The sequence below is a fragment of the Schistocerca gregaria genome, chromosome 1 (genome assembly GCF_023897955.1).
Source record: "Schistocerca gregaria isolate iqSchGreg1 chromosome 1, iqSchGreg1.2, whole genome shotgun sequence".
NCBI lineage: Eukaryota > Metazoa > Arthropoda > Insecta > Orthoptera > Acrididae > Schistocerca > Schistocerca gregaria.
The window spans coordinates 436511435-436530967 of NC_064920.1; the positions used below are offsets into that span (position 1 = coordinate 436511435).

At 38.7% G+C, this 19533-nt stretch overlaps 1 protein-coding gene across 4 annotated transcripts in view; it reads left to right on the top strand.

Moving 5' to 3' along the window:
• LOC126351409 (uncharacterized) overlaps positions 1–19533 on the top strand; it is an 84887-nt gene that overhangs the window by 60056 nt on the left and 5298 nt on the right. For 2 of the 4 annotated variants that reach the window (XM_050002600.1, XM_050002601.1), the window contains 2 exons: positions 2692–2749; positions 18056–18545. In XM_050002600.1, coding sequence (XP_049858557.1) covers positions 2692–2749; positions 18056–18545 — 548 coding nt within the window. The remainder of the gene's footprint in view (positions 1–2691; positions 2750–18055; positions 18546–19533) is intronic. The other 2 variants (XM_050002602.1, XM_050002603.1) reach the window with 1 other exon arrangement.

A 19533-nucleotide genomic window follows, 5' to 3' on the forward strand; every position in this document is an offset into this window, starting at 1 on the left:
GTACCTGGTTTTACACTAAATGCTATTGCCACCTTTGCACATATTTCTTCATCTACATTTCATCGGAGAAAAGAACCTTTCACATCCATTTGATTTCTAATCAATTTTTCATGATTTGTAACAGTAAGTAATGTTCTCAGGGTTGCAATCTTGCAACGGAAGCATTACGGTTCATTATAGTCAAACCATGAGCAACTAGTCTAGCTGTATAACTACAGTGTGTTAACTTTAAGTTGGCTGATCTGCTCCCTAGACCTGAATCAGAAAAAGTTGGTAGACTTTGGAAGGCTTTAACTAGTAGACATTTGTTCTTCGCTGCAGTCAACATTACTGACCTGAGAGTATCCTGTGACATACCCTTTACTGTTTGCTTTCCTGGTGAAAAGTGTACGTAATTTCTCTAATTATGATGACTGTTAAACAAATCAGTACAGAGGACGATTTCAGTTCTGATAACCACATTTAATTATCATTATCTTTGTGCATGACTTTCACTTTCTCGGGAGCCTGAAGCACAGGGTGAAGTGCTACACTGCAGGAGGCAGGTGGATTTGTTCTCTCCATATGGAACCTTAACCTGTGATGGTCTATATGGAGACTGGGCTTGCTTCTTCCACTCCCTCCCCCCCCCCCCCCCCCCCCTCACCTAGAATTGGACAACATACAGGTAACATAATGTAATAATGTTGTCCTCATCATCACATTTCTCTTTAAAAACCAGCTTGGTGTGTAAAGTCACTCTCTACATGTTTTTGATAACTTTATGTCAAGTCATTTCTTGCCTCATCATTTAGCAATGGGCAAAGGAAAGAGTGCATGAACATAAGCATGTGAAGATAGTAATTGTTCCAAAAGAACAGATACCAATGATGACCATGCAGCTTCTTTAGAAAGAAATGATAATTAATCAAAACCCTCAGCTACCAACAAGTGTTGCTGATATACCTCAATGGGGAGAGCTTAAATGTGTGTCCCGACCGTGACTCTAACCCTGGATCTCCTGTTTACATGTCAGACGCTCTATCCATCTGAGTGACTGAGGGCACAGAGGATAGTATGACTGCAGGGACTTATCCCTTGCATGCCTCCCATGAGACCCACATTCCCGACCGTCCATAACCTACATTCGTAATGTTCCTAAAGGATATTTGCCCATTCACTCCTTACTCGCACCAACTAAGGTAATGATTCCTGTAAGAGTTTGGGCAAAGTGTGTGCATTCAGACAGAAGAAGGTCAGTGGCTGGGTAACCTTTAACTTTATGAAGATAGTAACTGTTCCGAAAGAAATATGTCTGCTTGTATCTGTGTATGTATGGATGGATATGCGTGTGTGTGTGTGTGTGTGTGTGTGTGTGTGTGTGTGTGTGTGTGTGTGTGTGTGTGTGCGCGAGCATATACCTATCCTTTTTTCCCCCTAAGGTAAGTCTTTCCGCTCCCGGGATTGGAATGACTCCTTACCCTCTCCCTTAAAACCCACATCCTTTCATCTTCCCTTTTCCTTCCTTCTTTCCTGACGGATCAGCCGCCGGTTGCAAAAGCTCAAATTCTGTGTGTGTGTTTGTGTTTTATTATTTGTTGATTATATTACAAGCTCTTTATTCCCATACAAAGTTTTTTTGCCTGTAGATGCCACAAGGACCATAGAAATTATTCTCTGCTGTCTTAACAGTCCTCTTATGCTGTTACTTTTTATAGTTAGTTTTTTCCGCACATAACCTCTTCTCATCAGTTCTACAGAGAACCTCCTCATTTTGCATCTTATCAGATCACTCGACTGTACCCACACAACAGATAGCCATTGTAATTATTTTTTCTCCTTTTTAATTTGATGAAATCTGTAATAGACATTCTCATAGAGAAGACAACATTCGGAGCTCTTGATTGTCCATTATAAAGTGATCCAGGATCATCCTTTAGTTTGTCTGCTTATTTGATGTTTGCAATCTGACTTTCTTTTTTGTCTCACCAAGAAACATACAAATAGTACAATTCCCTCTGCTATCTAATGTCAGTTGTCAACTGGTGACAATATTTATTTTATTTCAAAGACTTGGAAATTATAATAACTGGTAAGTGAGATAGAGAATTTTATGGAGAAAAGAGAGGAAAGGGAACATAATAACAAATTTTAGATTATTTTTTTATTTTAAAGTATGTGTGTAGTGTGGGCAGTATATATGATGTGTGCCTCATTTATTATTTGTTGTTCAGTTGTTTGTAAATATGTGTATACAAAAAAGCATTGCACATGGGAATCATCTGCCAGCTAATCAAGTCTGCAATAATGTGTCTGTATCTATGAATTAACTATCTTTTTATTTTTATTAAGGTATCATATCAAATGTGATATAATTGTTAAATTGTCTACGACAAGCAAACTGACAAACTGATTTAACAGTAATTATTAATGTGCACAAATGATTAATTTTATAATTCAGAAAGTAGTACCATCACAATAATCTTACTAGGTATTTTTAATTTAGTTTGAGTAAGTACAAGTAATGTATAACTGTTTAATGACAGCTATTTATTAATGTAGTATCTAATAACTACTGAACCATTCCAATGTATGCATGGATCACAATAGTGTAGTATTAGAATTAGAATTTCAGGTATTAAGAGATATGAATATGTCTGTTGGCGAAAAGACCAAAGTTTCAGAGAATGTCCTCACCATTTTCCATTTCAGAAAAAGAAGAAGCGTTCAAGTTCTGGAAGTGTCAGTAGCAGCACTGGATCAAAGAAAAGTATGTTAAATTCTAATTATTTTGTCTTATATTACAGTACTCATTTGCTTTTGCACTGATAAAGAAATATGTTGTGGTGTAACTGAGAACAAATGTTGAGATTGTTCCATGTCAGCATTTGAGATCATTGTCATGAACACAGATTAATACAAAATATGACACCTGAGATCTTTGAAATACTAAGAAGCACACCATTTGGAATACCACAACAGATATACTTGATAATCCGCAATATAAAAAATACAATTTCCAAGTAACTATGATGTTTAATTATTTTCCATATACAAGCAGCTTATACAAAATGAAAGTTAGCCCATTTCCTTTTCTATTTGTCATTTGAGAATTTATAGAGTTAAATACAAACACTGGAAACTCCATGTAAGAATATCAACAAAGCAGGAAAAGATAGATTGCTATGTAAGAGACACAGAGCTTTCAGACACAGCCTTCATCAGCAAAAGAGAAACAGAGACACACACCATTCATACACACAAACAAGCACAGCTCATGCACACATGACTACTAACTCTGGCAGCTCAGGCCTGAATGCACCTATATATCACGTGGGATGGCAGCAGCAGTCTGGAGGGAAGGGGAGGGGGAAGGGATAGTAGTGTACAGTTGGGGGAGCAGAAGAACACTGTTTAGGGGAGAGTGCAAGTACTGGAGTGCCAACAGGCACCGAGAGACAAGAATGGGAGGTGATGATAGGACAGAGCAGGCGCAAACTGTTGGGCAGAGGGTGGGGACAGTATGTTACCATAGGCCGAGGCTGGGTAGCAGTGCCTGTCAACCAGATCACTGCCATTAAGTGGAACGATTGGATTTAAACCTTTTTTCTTTACAGCAGTACTCCCAACCTCAACCTAAGGTAACATAATGTCACCAAGTGCTCCACCCAACAGTTTGGCCCCCTCTGTCCTATCAACTCCTCTCCAGTCTCTTTGTTTGCTGTCCTCTGCTAACACACCCACGGTTCTTTCCTTGTTCCTCTCCATTTCAATCCTTTTCTCCCCATTTCCCTGTCCCACAGTCTCCCGACACTGCGCCCATTGGCTGATGAAAGGCCATATGCTGTAGCAACAAAAGATGATACGAAAAACATGAAAACAGTTTGGAGCACTTGTTGTCAGGGTATCCAATGTGGAAGTAGGTATGATGGCTTAAATGGATATGCTAAGATCCCACATTTAGAGATAAGTACTTCAATAATCGGATTGATACTGCTGTAGATCAACACACAATCAGTACAATTCCAATTTTCTCAACGGATTGAAGGTCCACACACTAAAAGCCACAAACCCAAAGAAGGCAGTCCAAAGATATGCCAGTTGATCGATTGGATGCTGTCACATGTCTAACAAAATATAGCATGAGAAAGAACATTTTTATTGTCTAGAGAGTATATTCTGCATTGCTTGTGAAGAGTTGAAAATGTGCCATCTGATTGTTACTTACAGATTGGGCTATAACTTCAACTTTTTGTGGGCTCTTTCCTCCAATCTTAACATTGCAGAGGGTCTCTCTTGGGGCAGTGGGAGTAATATCTATGAAACGAAGGGTGTATACTACCCATCATATGTTTTGTCTCTCAGAGGAACTTGTATCATAGCACTGAGATACTCCTTCATTGTGGTTGCACGCACAGTACAGCTATCTGTATCGCTGAGGCACGCAAGCCTCCCCACCAATGGCAAGGTCCATGGTTCATGTGTGTGTGTGTGTGGGGGGGGGGGGGGGGGGCTGTTGAAAGGTGGTCTGCGCCCCCGTCCCCCCATCACCACCACCGGTCACTCACCCCCACACTCGAGGGGAGGTGTGGTGACAGTCACTGCCCAGGAATATATAAGGGAGCCCACTTAATCTTGACACTTTGCCAGAAGATGATGACAGTGACACACATCAAAACGTTGTGGATTTTCAATGCAGCCACCCAGATGGAAGTCTGAAAAATACTTCTTCATGCAAGCAGTATACAGAAGCTTGTATATTCTGTATTAACAATAAAGTATCACTACATTGTTTACTGCTTGACTAGGTTCCCAGTAGTGAAAGAGAAAGGTTGTGGACCCCCATAGCTGCCAACTGGTCTCACACATTCAGGAATACACATTTTAGTTATGTACATCTATTGGAGTAGTTGCTTTGAGAAAAAAAATCTGCCTGAGAATATGTTCAATGTGCAACCAGGCAAAAATACCTCAACATCTACCTCTTTTCTCGTTGTTGCTGTAAATGACATCCCATTGCATTAAGTTATGTGCTATGCGAATTGTGTGAACTCGCAACACAAAATTTCACCTCTTGATAAGTTATGTAGAACCTGTTGACTGTTAGGCTATGTTTAATAGTTTGCAGCCAGTTGTTCCCTTTGTAGTTGGGACAAAATTCCACAAATTCTGTTATTATCATCAAAAATATAAAAATCTAGGATTTCATAGTTACTCCAATATTAATTGGGGAGGACATATGAATCTTGTATGTAGAAAAATCACACAGATTTCTTGCTTCATTGACCAAAGTAGTTAATAATAATTACCTTTGCGATCCCTATTTGAACTCTTCCAGCCAAATGGTTCACTAACGTATGGACAAAATCCTCATTTCAAGGCAATTAAAGGGTACAATGGAAGACTGATCAAGTGGAGTGCTGTCATCCTTTCTTTATAAGGATGAGAATACTAAACATTTTGAACAAGTACATCTGTATCTCTGTGATGTAGAAGCATCATTATAAATTGTGCTCCCAGGAAAGAAATATACCACCAGAACACCAGAAATAAGGCGAATTGGACAATCCAAGACACTATAATCAAGATGGTGTAAGAAGATTCCTGGCAGCTTGCAGTGCTGTTGCCAGCTTTCAAAAGGAAAGCTCTAATGTAGGGCCAGCTGTGGCATGCCAGACTTCACGCATGCAGCTTGTTTGGGCCACAAGTGGTCCAAGGCCTAGCCTGTCACTCAGCTTTGCTTTGTTCTTCTTGGAAGTACCTAGAATAATGCAACAGTTCATTTAGCATTGCAGTGTAGAATTCTTTAGTTGGCACAACTCTTTCAGCAGAAATGTGCTGTCAGCACCAAGTAACCTTTGCTATTTGTTCATGGTATGAAGGACATTCATAGTTACATTGGCTGTTTGCACAAAAAGAGGCGGTCCAAGAATCTATTATCACAATACTTCAAAATGAATTAAAATGACAGAAGAGGGAAATGAGAATTCTGAAATTGCATAAACGACTGCTGTTGCATATTTAATATAAATACCATTACAGTTCGATGCAGAAGGAATTTAAAGATTTAGTTGACATTGAGGCTGATCCCTCACCTGTGGTAGAGTGGGAGGTCATCTCGAGGTGTGGCAGGGGGCGAAAGACATTCTGGAGGCCTGAACGGGAGGCCTCTCCAGTTTGTCTGACGAACCGGTTTCAGGCTCTGTCTCCGGCTGATACTGATCTTCGGCCAGAGATGGCTGCTTGTCCTGTTCCATAGGTTGCCCCTTAGTCTGCAAGATCCGGGCAGTTGCAGAGGGTGGGCTTACTGGTAGTCGGGAGCTCCAACGTCAGGCGCGTAATGGGGCCCCTTAGGGATATGGCAGCAAGAGAGGGGAAGAAAACCAATGTGCACTCCGTGTGAATACCGGGGGGGAGTCATTCCAGATGTGGAAAGGGTCCTTCTGGATGCCATGAAGGGTACAGGGTGCACTCATCTGCAGGTGATCGTTCATGTCAGCACCAATGATGTGTGTCGCTATGGATCGGAGGAAATCCTCTCTGGCTTCCGGCGGCTATCTGATTTGGTGAAGACTGCCAGTCTCGTTAGCAGGATGAAAGCAGAGCTCACCATCTACAGCATTGTCGACAGGACTGACTGCGGACCTTTGGTACAGAGCCGAGTGGAGGGTCTGAATTAGAGGCTGAGACAGTTCTGCGACCGTGTGGGCTGCAGATTCCTCGACTTGCGCCATAGGGTGGTGGGGTTTCGGGTTCCGCTGAATAGGTCAGGAGTCCACTACATGCAGCAAGCGGCTACACGGATAGCAGGGGTTGTGTGGCGTGGACTGGGCGGTTTTTTAGGTTAGATGGCCTCGGGCAAGTACAGAAAGGGCAACAGCCTCAAAGGGTACAGGGCAAAGTCAGGACATGTGGGGACCAAGCAGTAATCGGTATTGTAATTGTACACTGTCGAAGCTGCATTGGTAAAGTACCGGAACTTCAAGAGCTGATTGAAAGCACCGAAGCTGAAATCGTTATAGGTACAGAAAGCTGGCTGAAGCCAGAGATAAATTCAGCTGAAATTTTTACAAAGGCACAGACGGTGTTTAGAAAGAATAGATTGCATGCAACCGGTGGTGACGTGTTTGTTGCTGTTAGTAGTAGTTTATCCTGTAGTGAAGTAGAAGTGGATAGTTCCTGTGAAATATTATTGGTTGAGGTTACACTCAACAACCGAGCTAGGTTAATAATTGGCTCCTTTTACCGACCTCCCAACTCAGCAGGATTAGTGGCAGAACAACTGAGAGAAAAATTTGGAATACATTTCACATAAATTTTCTCAGCATATTATAGTCTTAGGTGGAGATTTCAATTTACCAGATATAGACTGGGACACTCAGATGTTTAGGACAGGTGGTAGGGACAGAGCATCGAGTGACATTATACTGAGTGCACTATCCAAAAATTACCTCGAGCAATTAAACAGAGAACTGACTCATGGAGATAACATCTTGGACCTACTGATAACAAACAGACCCGAACTTTTCGACTCTGTAAGTGCAGAACAGGGAATCAGTGATCATAAGGCCGTTGCAGCATCCCTGAATATGGAAGTTAATAGGAATATAAAAAAAGGGAGGAAGGTTTATCTGTTTAGCAAGAGTAATAGAAGGCAGATTTCAGATTACCTAACAGATCAAAACAAAAATTTCTGTTCCGACACTGACAATGTTGAGTATTTATAGACAAAGTTTAAGGCAATTGTAAAATTCGTTTTAGACAGGTACGTGCCGAGTAAAACTGTGAGGGACAGGAAAAACCCACCGTGGTTCAACAATAAAGTTAGGAAACTACTGCGAAAGCAAAGAGAGCTTCACTCCAAGTTTAAACACAACCAAAACCTCTCAGACAAACAGAAGCTAAACGATGTCAAAGTTAATGTAAGGAGGGCTATGTGTGAAGCGTTCAGTGAATTCGAAAGTAAAATTCTATGTACCGACTTGACAGAAAATCCTAGGAAGTTCTGGTCTTACGTTAAATCAGTAAGTGGCTCGAAACAGCACATCCAGACACTCTGGGATGATGATGGCATTGAAACAGAGGATGACACACGTAAAGCTGAAATACTAAACACCTTTTTCCAAAGCTGTTTCACAGAGGAAGGCTGCACTGCAGTTCCTTCTCTAAATCCTCACACAAACAAAAAAATGGCTGACATCGTAATAAGTGTCCAATGAATAGAAAAGCAACTGGAATCACTCAACAGAGGAAAGTTCACTGGACCTGACGGGATACCAATTTGATTCTACACAGAGTACACGAAAGAACTTGCTCCCATTCTAACAGCCATGTACCGCAATTCTCTAGAGGAACGGAAGGTTCCAAATGATTGGAAAAGAGCACATGTAGGGCCAGTCTTCAAGAAGGGTCGTCGAGCAGATGCGCAAAACTATAGACCTATATCTCTGATGTCGATCTGTTGTAGAATTTTAGAACATGTTTTTTGCTTGAGTATCATGTCGTTTTTGGAAATCCAAAATCTACTCTGTAGGAATCAACATGGATTCCGGAAACAGCGATCGTGTGAGACCCAACTCGCTTTATTTGTTCATGAGACCCAGAAAATATTAGATACAGGCTCCCAGTTAGATGCTATTTTCCTTGACTTCCGGAAGGTGTTCGATACAGTTCCGCACTGTCGCCTGATAAAGTAAGAGCCTACAGAATATCAGACCAGCTGTGTGGCTGGATTGAAGAGTTTTTAGCAAACAGAACACAGCATGTTGTTATCAATGGAGAGACGTCTACAGACGTTAAAGTAACCTATGGCGTGCCATAAGGGAGTGTTATGGGACCATTGCTTTTCACAATATATATAAATGACATAGTAGATAGTGTTGGAAGCTCCATGCGGCATTTCGCAGATGATGCTGTAGTATACAGAGAAGTTGCAGTATTAGAAAATTGCAGCGAAATGCAGGAAGATCTGCAGCGGATAGGCACTTGGTGCAGGGAGTGGCAACTGACTCTTAACATAGACAAATGTAATGTATTGCAAATACATAGAAAGAAAGATCCTTTATTGTATGATTATATGATAGTGGAACAAACACTGGTAGCAGTTACTTCTGTAAAATATCTGGGAGTATGCATGCGGAATGATTTGAAGTGGAATGATCATATAAAATTAATTGCTGGTAAGGTGGGTACCAGGTTGAGATTCATTGGGAGAGTCCTTAGAAAATGTAGTCCAGCAACAAAGCAGCTGGCTTACAAAACACTTGTTCGACCTATACTTGAGTATTGCTCATCACTGTGGGATCCTTACCAGATCGGGTTGACGGAGGAGATAGAGAAGATCCAAAGAAGAGTGGCGTGTTTTGTCACAGGGTTATTTGGTAACTGTGATAACGTTACAGAGATGTTTAGCACACTCAAGTGGCAGACTCTGCAAGAGAGGTGCTCTGCATCGCGGTGTAGCTTGCTCGCCAGGTTTCGAGAGGGTGCGTTTCTGGATGAGGTATCGAATATATTGCTTCTCCCTACTTATACCTCCCAAGGAGATCACGAATGTAAAATTAGAGAGATTTGAGCACGCATGGAGGCTTTCAGACAGTCGTTCTTCCCGCGAACCATACGCGACTGGAACAGAAAAGAGAGGTAATTACAGTGGAACATAAAGTGCCCTCCGCCACACACCGTTGGGTGGCTTGCGGAGTATAAATGTAGATGTAGATGTAGATGTAGATGAAAGAGCAAAAAATTATAATGATCAACAGACAGGATTCATTGTTCTGTACATTAAAACACATTTTGTGCTAAATTTGCAGTCCTGGAGCACGTGAAGAAATTTGTGGTACGAATAGTCACATGCATTATTCCATTGTCAGTTTCAAGACTTTTCAGTAGATTAAATGAAGAGTATGGAGACTTCATATATTACTACTAAGCATGTTGGTTAAGTCAAGGGACAGGCCTGAAATGATTTTTTAATTTAGAACTTGATGTTGCTGAATTTATGAAGGAAAAATGAGTGCAGGAATGAAATCAGAACATCCGAAATGGAGTGGCGACTTCACTTTTTAAGTGAACTTACTTGCACACTGCCCACAGTATGACATTTCAAGATAACTTCTTTGTGATTTGATGAGGATGTGTTTAAAGAGAAAATCACATTGTAGAAGGGACGAACTCTGACAAAGATAGTCCAGTTCCCTAAGCTCACTGGCGTTAAAGAAAACATGAGGTTTGAAGAATTCATTGTGGTCTTGAAACAATGACAAGAATAGTTGTATAAAAATTTTAAAGACACTGTCAACTTTGCATTTGTCCCCTAGCTTTTTTGGAGACCTTTTACCATTTCAGTTGAAAGTGCTCATGTCCATGTGCAAATGTAACTGATTGACCTGCAAGATAATTCCAGTTTTAATGACAGCTCTTTTTAAGTTAAAACTGCTGATGATGCCTACATTGTTTTCATCTGGTAGAGTTTCTAAGTCTCCATAATGGGGTTGTAAAAGTGTTACAATATCTTGATTATTGTTTTGTGAAAGACCTTTATTCGATTATGTAACTAAATAAGTCACAGTTAGGTGAAAACTTGATTGTGAAATCCTGCGAAGTTGTCTGCATCTGTCTATATGCTGGCAATTTGTGCCAGATAAAAATTAAATTATGTCTTCAGCACAACAGAAATAATTAAATAATACTGAAAATTTATTTTGTTTGTGACTTATGTTGTTGAGATATGTGAAATTAAGAATCAAGAACTATGCAGTGTGCCTGCACTGCCATTTACCTGCAGCATATTCACAGTTTCTCCCTCTTCTTCCTCCTCACCGTAAGACAGCATGGTGTGATAATGGGGAAATTTGAACTGAGGCTGAGTGCTTTGGCACTCACTCCCTAGGCGTGACCTGCAAACCAAAATCTTGGCCACCCCTGTCCTAATGGCTGTAGGCAAAAACAGTAGCTATTTGCTGATCGGTGTTAACACTGGTGCATTGCCATAGATGAGTTTTCAAAATCGTGTTATCAGTTGAGGTATGCCCACAAAGTGGCTATGCCCAACCCACTACAACTCTCAGGGATCAACTTACACTGACTCAACTATAGCTGACAATAATTGGACACTCATATAAAGTAAAACATTTTAAAATATTTAATAGATTTTAATTCTTTGCTCAGTTAAAATTAATTAAAAAATTAAATTTTAATCTGTATAAGTAGCTGTCATATAACGTTTTCACACAGAAAAAAGAATCATGTGACATTCCACAATGTTGAATTACTGTAACAAGTTGCTATAATATAACCTTTTGACACTTGAGAAATAATTGTGTGATTTCCCACAGTATTGGCTTTAGATTGTGAATGTGCTTATTGTTCTCACCTATATTATTCTTTTGTTGTAAGATTATTTATTTCAAAGATACTATGAAACATTTATGAAGCATGGTTGCTCAGAGATACACCCACAACAAAACATAGTAACAAACACTTTTTGTTTTACCAGTCCAAAGATTCTATTGCACTTGTGTAACAAAATACAAAAAGTTACAGTACACAGATATGGCAATATACTTAGTTATTTTTCTTTAACTGTTAACATTTTCTCCAAAGAAAAATACAAAAGTAAGTATTGACTTTCACATGGATCTAATCTTTTGCACTCTCAGTTCTTTCACACAGCATCTTGTCGGACCTTTTCCAATGGCTTGGTAAGTAGATCAGTCAACCGGTTCATCCAATCAGTGTGTTCTAATCCAAGGTCCCCATTCAAGAATCTTTCCTTGAGGTAGAAGTGATGGTCTTCTATGTATTTTGATGATATGTTAGGTTTCTAGACAATTTCACTGTACTTGCATCATCAACAAAGAGTGTAGAAGGTGTCAGTTGCTTGAAAGTTTCAATCAATTGAACAGCAGCCTTTTCTCTATAAACTTCATGTGAAAGTGATTTTCCAACCACCATTTTAAGATTGCAGATCTTCGGGATCAGTGAAGGACAAACTGTTGTCGTGGAAGGCCAGAATTTACAAAATACTTTGTCAACGTGATATGGCTTACTTAGGACAGACCGTGTGCACTGTGAAAGAATGCTGCATTGAATATCAACACTGCACTCCCCTTTAGCATCCAAGTAAGTCCACTGTTGCTGAACTCTGTATATCCATTGCACATTCAGTGGAGTATGACTGGACTAGGATATTGTTTAGGACTCCATTATTACAGAATCCATGGAGATGCACAGGATGAAGAGTGATGAACCATGATAGTGACTATCAGTTGGACAGTGCATGGAACCCCATCATCACCATGATTTGTTCTACTTGAATATAACAAAGCATGCCAATGGCCACAACAAGCTGTAATGCAGAGTATAGCTGAGTTCTGTGGTTCTACCAGCTACAGTGCTACTGTTGGGAAGTGTGGTCTGTGTGTCAACTTGATTCTGACATGTGCACACAATACTTGCAGTGCACTATATTTTGTGTGATGGAGCAAGTTTTCGTCAGTCTTTGATGGCTAACCTGAAGATGACTGACAAGTGCCTAGTCAAAATATCATGCACGGAGAAAATGATGACAAGCAGCAAGTCCAAAACTTGTTTGAATATTGCAGGTTCTTGTTTACTAATTGGGTCCAAGATGTGACATCGGTAATATAGCTACAGCATAGTTTTTACACATGTGTCTTTGAAACCCAGACTTTTGCATAAATGTTATCACATTACACTGACAGCAACTTGTATGCTAATCAATCTTATGATGTAACTCTTATACTGTGTGTAAGCAAACTTTTATGAAAACTGACATAATTGTGTTTATTAACATGGTCTGACACAGAAGATGTTATCTGTTTGCTCTCTGGTCACATATTTTAAGCTACATAGAAGTTTAGTGTAAATTTCCTGACCATAACTTTAACCAACACATAGATATTACCCTAGTGCCTTTCAATACTGCACTTGTGATTTTGGGGGAGCAATGGTTATTTAAAGATAGGTGTAATAATATGATATAATTTTTCAGGTTACTTAATGTTTGAAATTTAGTTCACCTAGATTTTACTATTGTGCATGGACTCCTAAGACTTTAGTAGCATTTAGTTTATGAATTTACAAGTTTTGGTTTACAAAAAATGTAATTCACAGAAGGACGTGGAACAATAGCGTTCATTCACCATCTGAAATCCCCATTTTTGAGTATGGCATTCATCTTGAAACAAATCTTTTATGATCCTAAAGTATTTGAAATCTCAGTTACTGACTGAATTAATTAGAGGCATTGTGTGATTCAGAAAAATTACAGCAATAAAAATTTAATTGTGGAAGTTCACAGCCATTAAGGCAAAATAGACAGTTGACATTTTGAGGGTTTGGACTTTAAATGTCAGTTGTTTCATAATTTCAGATAATTTAAAATATGTTCTTGGAAAGTTGGGAATGCCCAGCTTCAAATGAGTGGTGATAATCTCTGTTGATTAGATTAAAATGTTTTTAATCGTATGATGTTGTCATAACTTCAGTTGCCATAACATTTAATTATGCAGGCTTCTAGTAAAATCACTTGCATCATTGTAATAAGAAGTATACAAATTGAAATGTAAGTGTAACTGGGATTTTGTATAAATAGCAATTTTACATCTTGATGTATGTATTTCATATGCAATGTATTAGATTTTTTTAAAAAAAAAAAGAAAAAGAGAGAGAGGAAAGAAAGAAAAAAAATTTGTTATTCTGGGAGCAGAAGACATAAGAGATGGATTAGATTTTAACTTTCTACACTTTACATTGGAGCACAGATTGCACATGATTTCAATCATGATATTTGTATTGTGACTCAGCACAACTTTCCTCTTACATGGAATTCAAAAGCTAAAGCCATATCTGTGATTCACATTGTCAAACAGATATCCATGCAGAGCCTTGTGTCAAACTTTAAATGAAAATTATTGTCCACACCCACAAACATTTTGCTCCAAAGATTCTCGTATGATTCAGGTTGCCTACTGGTTGCCCATACAGCTGTTCATAAGGAGGTTTGTTTTCACTAGAGAACTTCCCAGCATGATTCAAAAGGTATGTAACAGAATTGCATGCTTCTGTTCACATTACTTTTGGCAATTTACTAGGGTTCAAGACAGAATGCACACATTTCAAAATGGTGCAGTTTTCTCTTTCTGCAACTTGATTTTGCCATGGTGTGTAGGGTGGAGTAATGCAATGCTCTATGACTCTCTTTGGCAGTAATTCAAAGACTCTCTTGTTATCAAATTGTTTTCTTCTGCCACATCTGAACTTTTTGATAACATGACCTTTTGTCTTAGCTTCACTCAAGAATTGTTTGAGGATGGTACTGAATTCACTCCTCTGCTTCAGGAAGAAAATTTTACAAAACTTGTTAAAATCATCTTTAAAATATCTGTGGTAGTGAGCTTTTCCAAGAGACTCTATAGACACAAGTCCATCTATGTTGTCAAGGTTTATTCACAAGCACTTGCCGGTGGATTCATTCAATTCCTGGATTACAATTGATGCATTTTTCACAGTGCACATCCATCACAGAATTCTTCTCCTTAACTGTCCACATTAATTTTTATCTGCTTCAGGATGCTTTTCACATATTGCATGCGGTAATGACCAAATCTCCCATGATAAACTTGCAGCATATCTGATGATATCACCAAATCACTTGAACTATTTGTGCTGGTTTGATGGAGCATATGTCAAGAACATAGAGAACACAGGTGATGTGACCAGTCATTATTGTTTCCCAATCACTCTATCTTCAGTTTTGACCCTTTCATTATGAAGTCTTGTGCAAAACCCTTTTTGTGCAGCTACTTTTATGGAGAACAAGTGAGCGTTTGCTACAGGAACATAAAACACATTTTTCAGAAAGTATTTAGGTGTCTTCAAATTTTCACAGTTCTCTGTTCATGAACTAATATGCTTACACTTCTTTTCCCAGTTGAAATCTTTTCAGGAATAGTGATACAAGATGTCTCAGTAGTAACTATCAACTTCAAAACAGTTGATTGCTGAGGCATCAAAAATATAACAAAAATGGAACATTCTTTTCTGGCTGATTGATGTAAATGCTATTATCTGCCCTATTCATGGCACACTCTGCTGTGCAATGGCCTAACTGCCAATATTTATGACAAGGAAATTTTCATTTTGCATATCCAATTTTTTTTCGAGTTTTCACTATTGCCACTTTTATTTCACTGCCTCTTCTTTCTAGGACCACTGCATGCCACATATACAGCTGATTCAACCATACTTTGATTATGCAATTGAATCTCACATAATTTTTAAATAAAAAGGTTCACACTTTGATTTTCAGATGGAATTGTACCGCACAGGTCTTTAAAATTGTCATATTCTTTGCCTGGCAAGGATAAAATTGTTTCAGACAAAATATTTCTCTTATGCTTCTCCAACTCATCATTCAGATCGACAAAAAGCTTTTGCAACTTTGGAGCATGTGTGCTAATGTCATCTTTGTCATCAGACTGACCACAAAAAAACGCTTTAATCAACATGTGTACTTCTATGATTGAACTGCGTATGTAACTCATCCCAAATTTCAATTGCACAGGTACATGTCAACATGAGCTCAGCTATGGATTTTTCTAGTGCACTAACTAATAAAACTGCCACTTTGCCATCCATTATCTTTCAACCACTACTGATGTGCCATCTTTTTATCCATGGTCACATCTTCCACCAATTCAGGATACCTGTACATACCATTAATGATGTCTTGAAGAGCATATGCTCACTACGGCATTGGCACATGACATTCCCAGTTTGTTCAGTCTTCAGGTGCGTTGAACTTCCAAAACACAAAAACAATGGCAAATTCATGTTATCTTACAAAAATTTATTCACAAGTGAAAACAATACTTCGCAGCTGTTCACACATGGCCTGGGACTGTAACCTGTTAAGATTGTTTCAGACAGACTACAAGAGATCTACTGAGAATGGTTCCTCAAAGATAAACTTATAACAAAGCATACACAGACATACGTTATGTCTGTGGAAACATTGTACCAAACTGTGCACATGTGTACCAAACAGTTTCCGTTTTACCAGTCCAAAGATTCCATTGTACATACAAAGATATGAAAAGTTACATAACGGATATGACAGTACACTTTATATTTTTATTTCCAGTGTTAACATTATGACATATTTATGTCCTATGTTACTGTAAATGTTCAGTAGAGAATGAAGATACTTGATTACTGTCTTCTTCTTGGATTTTGTTCAAAGGTAGTCCTTGTATTTTTCTCTTCACTAAGGGCACTAAATGACCTATTTGTTACAGCTGCAACCAACAATTTTTTTTCTTTCTCTCTTTGCATCCAGAAGAAGAAAATAATATGCAGAAGTTTATGAACTTTCACAGTTTTTAATGATACTCCTTGTTGCATTTAAGTGTGCTGAGCAATATGTACAACATATAATGTGCAAAATAGAACAGGAAGAATGGTCATCAGTTTATTTGACATACTGGAGAGCAATATGGAAATACTGAAAAATGTCAGCTGGCAGGGGCATGAAGATTTATGTTAACTATCCCACAAAGACCTACACAGAGTTTCAAGAACAAGTATTACATGAGAAATCTAGGAATATATTACAGCCCATCACTTATCACTCTGATGGGAGCACAGAGACAATATTATAGTAAATAATGGCGGTAAAACTGCAAAACTTGCTTGGATGACTGAACAGTTTGCATTGTGCAAATGCTGTAAGTTTTATGTCATTGTATTCACTATTTATTGCTATATCTTATACACTGATCAGCCAGAACATTACGACCAACTACTTAATAGCTGGTATGTCCACCTTTGGCATTGATAACAGCAGCAACACATCATGGTGTGAAATTTGTGCTCCTTGGTAGGTTAATTCCTATAGATTCTGGGAAAGGGCGTGATGAGATCTGACATGACATTGAATCACATCGCAAACGTGTTCAATGGGGTTCATATCTGGCAAGTTTAGGGTTAGCACATCAATTGAAACTCACCTCTATGTTCCTTGAACCCCTCCACCACTCTCTTGGCATTGTGTCATGGCACATTATCATGCTGAAAAATGTCACTACCATTGGGAAACACGATCATTATGAAGAGGTATACATGGTCTGCAACCAATATGTGATACTCCTTGGCCATTCATGGTGCCTGGCACAAGTTCACTGTAACCATGGATGCACAGATGAACATTTCTCAGAGCATAATGGGGCCCCACCCAGCTTGTCTGTGCCCTGAAGTACAGATGTCAAGGTGCTGTTGCCCTGGAAAGATGTTACAGATTTGTGCCCTTCTATTGGCACAATGAAGATGATATCAGGATTCATCAAATCATGCAACACTCTGCCACTGTGCCAAATTCCAGTGCTGATGGACACATGGCCATTTCAGCGTAATTGTCAATGTTGTGGTGTTAACATTGGCACATGCATGAGATGTCGGCTGCACTTGGTCAAACTCAGACAGATCACATGCCTTCCCATTATACACATAGATAGGATGCTCACTGATACTACATGCCCTGTGTGTTTTTCTGACTAGCAGTCATTCTTCACCAGATCATTCTGGTATCACCTGGACAGTTTCATATTGATAGTAGGTCTGTGGTTACAATGTTCTGGCGATCAATATATATTTATCAGTAAATACGCAATGCAACCTATTCAACTATCCTGCCAAGTACCAAAATTATTCACTCAAACACACCACTCCAAATGCACCAAAGTTTTAAAAATGACATTTTGTCACCTTTCATGTAAGAGATAAGTGTTGAACTTTGTGGGGTATAAATTTGCATGTCTTCTTATGAGATGGTGGGAACTGCTATACCACTTGCATGGGGTCATGTTATTGCTGTTCCCCACAAAAATCTTTTTTTTTTTTCAAGAAAATAAACTTTTATTATATTTATCCCATAATTATGAGTTACTAGGGCTACAGAAGAGTGTGATAAATTTTAATTCCCATTTTCTTTATTCAGCTTGTAGCAGACTGTGACTGTCATTTAAAATTAAATTAATTTCAATGTGTCTTGCAGAAATCAACAAAGGCAACAGAAAAATTACACCAATCAAGCTGCCAAAAATAAGAGAGTCTGAAGAGGTGAAGAAGCTAATTAAATTAAATGAAAATTACCGCCGAGACTCCCCTGTGCCCTGGAATCGACTAACAATGAATGATTTAGTTTCCTTGAATAAATCATTAAAAATGCAAGGCTCTGCAGCATCTGGGAAAACAATCAGACCCAATCTTACACAGACTGGAGGCAATAAAATGAAGATTTTGTCCAAGGTAAATGATCCAGCCCATTTGATTAAAAATGATTCAAAGGTAAAAGGCTCCAACACAGCAAAGAAAGCCAGCAAAATTATACCAAAAGGGACACCAAATAATAGAGGACGTACTATGGAAATGTTTGATCCCAAAACAGGACGGAGATATTTAAATCCAGTACGAAATATGTGGTGTATGCATGTCTATGAAAAATCTACCATTAAAAATCTCATTGAGGGACGAAATGATGTACTGTGAGTATTAGTTTTATAATTTTTCAAAATGAAGCATTCTTGGAGTAGAATTATACTTTTCCTTTTTGTGAAACCACTATATGAAAGGAAATTTAAAAATGTAGCATAGAATTCTATGATATTTTAGTTTTATGTGAGCATTCAGGATGATTTAAGTAACCCAACCTTGAGTGACAAATGGACTGAAATTGTATAAACCACAAGGGCCAATATTAGATTAGTATATTTTTTAAAATAGTTGCTGTAATTAAACACAGGTTGATTCAAAATGAAAGAACAGATTTCAGTTGTTTATTACAAATTATGAGAGATTAAAAACACATTAAACATGCCACTGGGTAAAGAGGAAGGTGTAAGGTTTTATGTTCACACTATACCATTGACGCAACATGAGCACCATGTGTTGCTCGAGAAACCTAGCAATACTGGTTAGTTTCATTCCATATGCTAATCAACGGATTCCTGTTTATTGAACTGACAGCTTCAACAATTCATTTTTTCAGCTCTTGAAGATTAGCTGCCACAGGTGGGTGTAACCCCACTAAAAGAAAAAAAAAATTGTGAGGTGTACAGTCTCATGACTTGAGGTCCCAAAAACAATGAACACAATCTTATTGTCCACTTCTTCCAGTGTTGTAGGGTGGGCTTGTTACGTGTTGTGGGACGGACTTCTTAAGGTAAAGCCACATCTCAAGGTGAAAGTGGTGGGGGTTGGGGAGGGGGGGGGATGCCATCATACATAAAAATGAAACCATTAGAATATGTGAAGTTGAGGAAACAACCAGTTCAGCAGCATCTCCACGTATGACATACCTGTCTCGTTTTTCTCTGCAAAAAAGAAAGTTACATAAACATTGTGAACAGAAACAACACAAAACACTTTTACTTTCAATGAGTCTCCCTCACATTCACCAGTGATGCCAAGATTTTGTGACTTCCAGATTCTTATATTATGGTAGTTTACTTTACCCAATAGATGAAACACTGA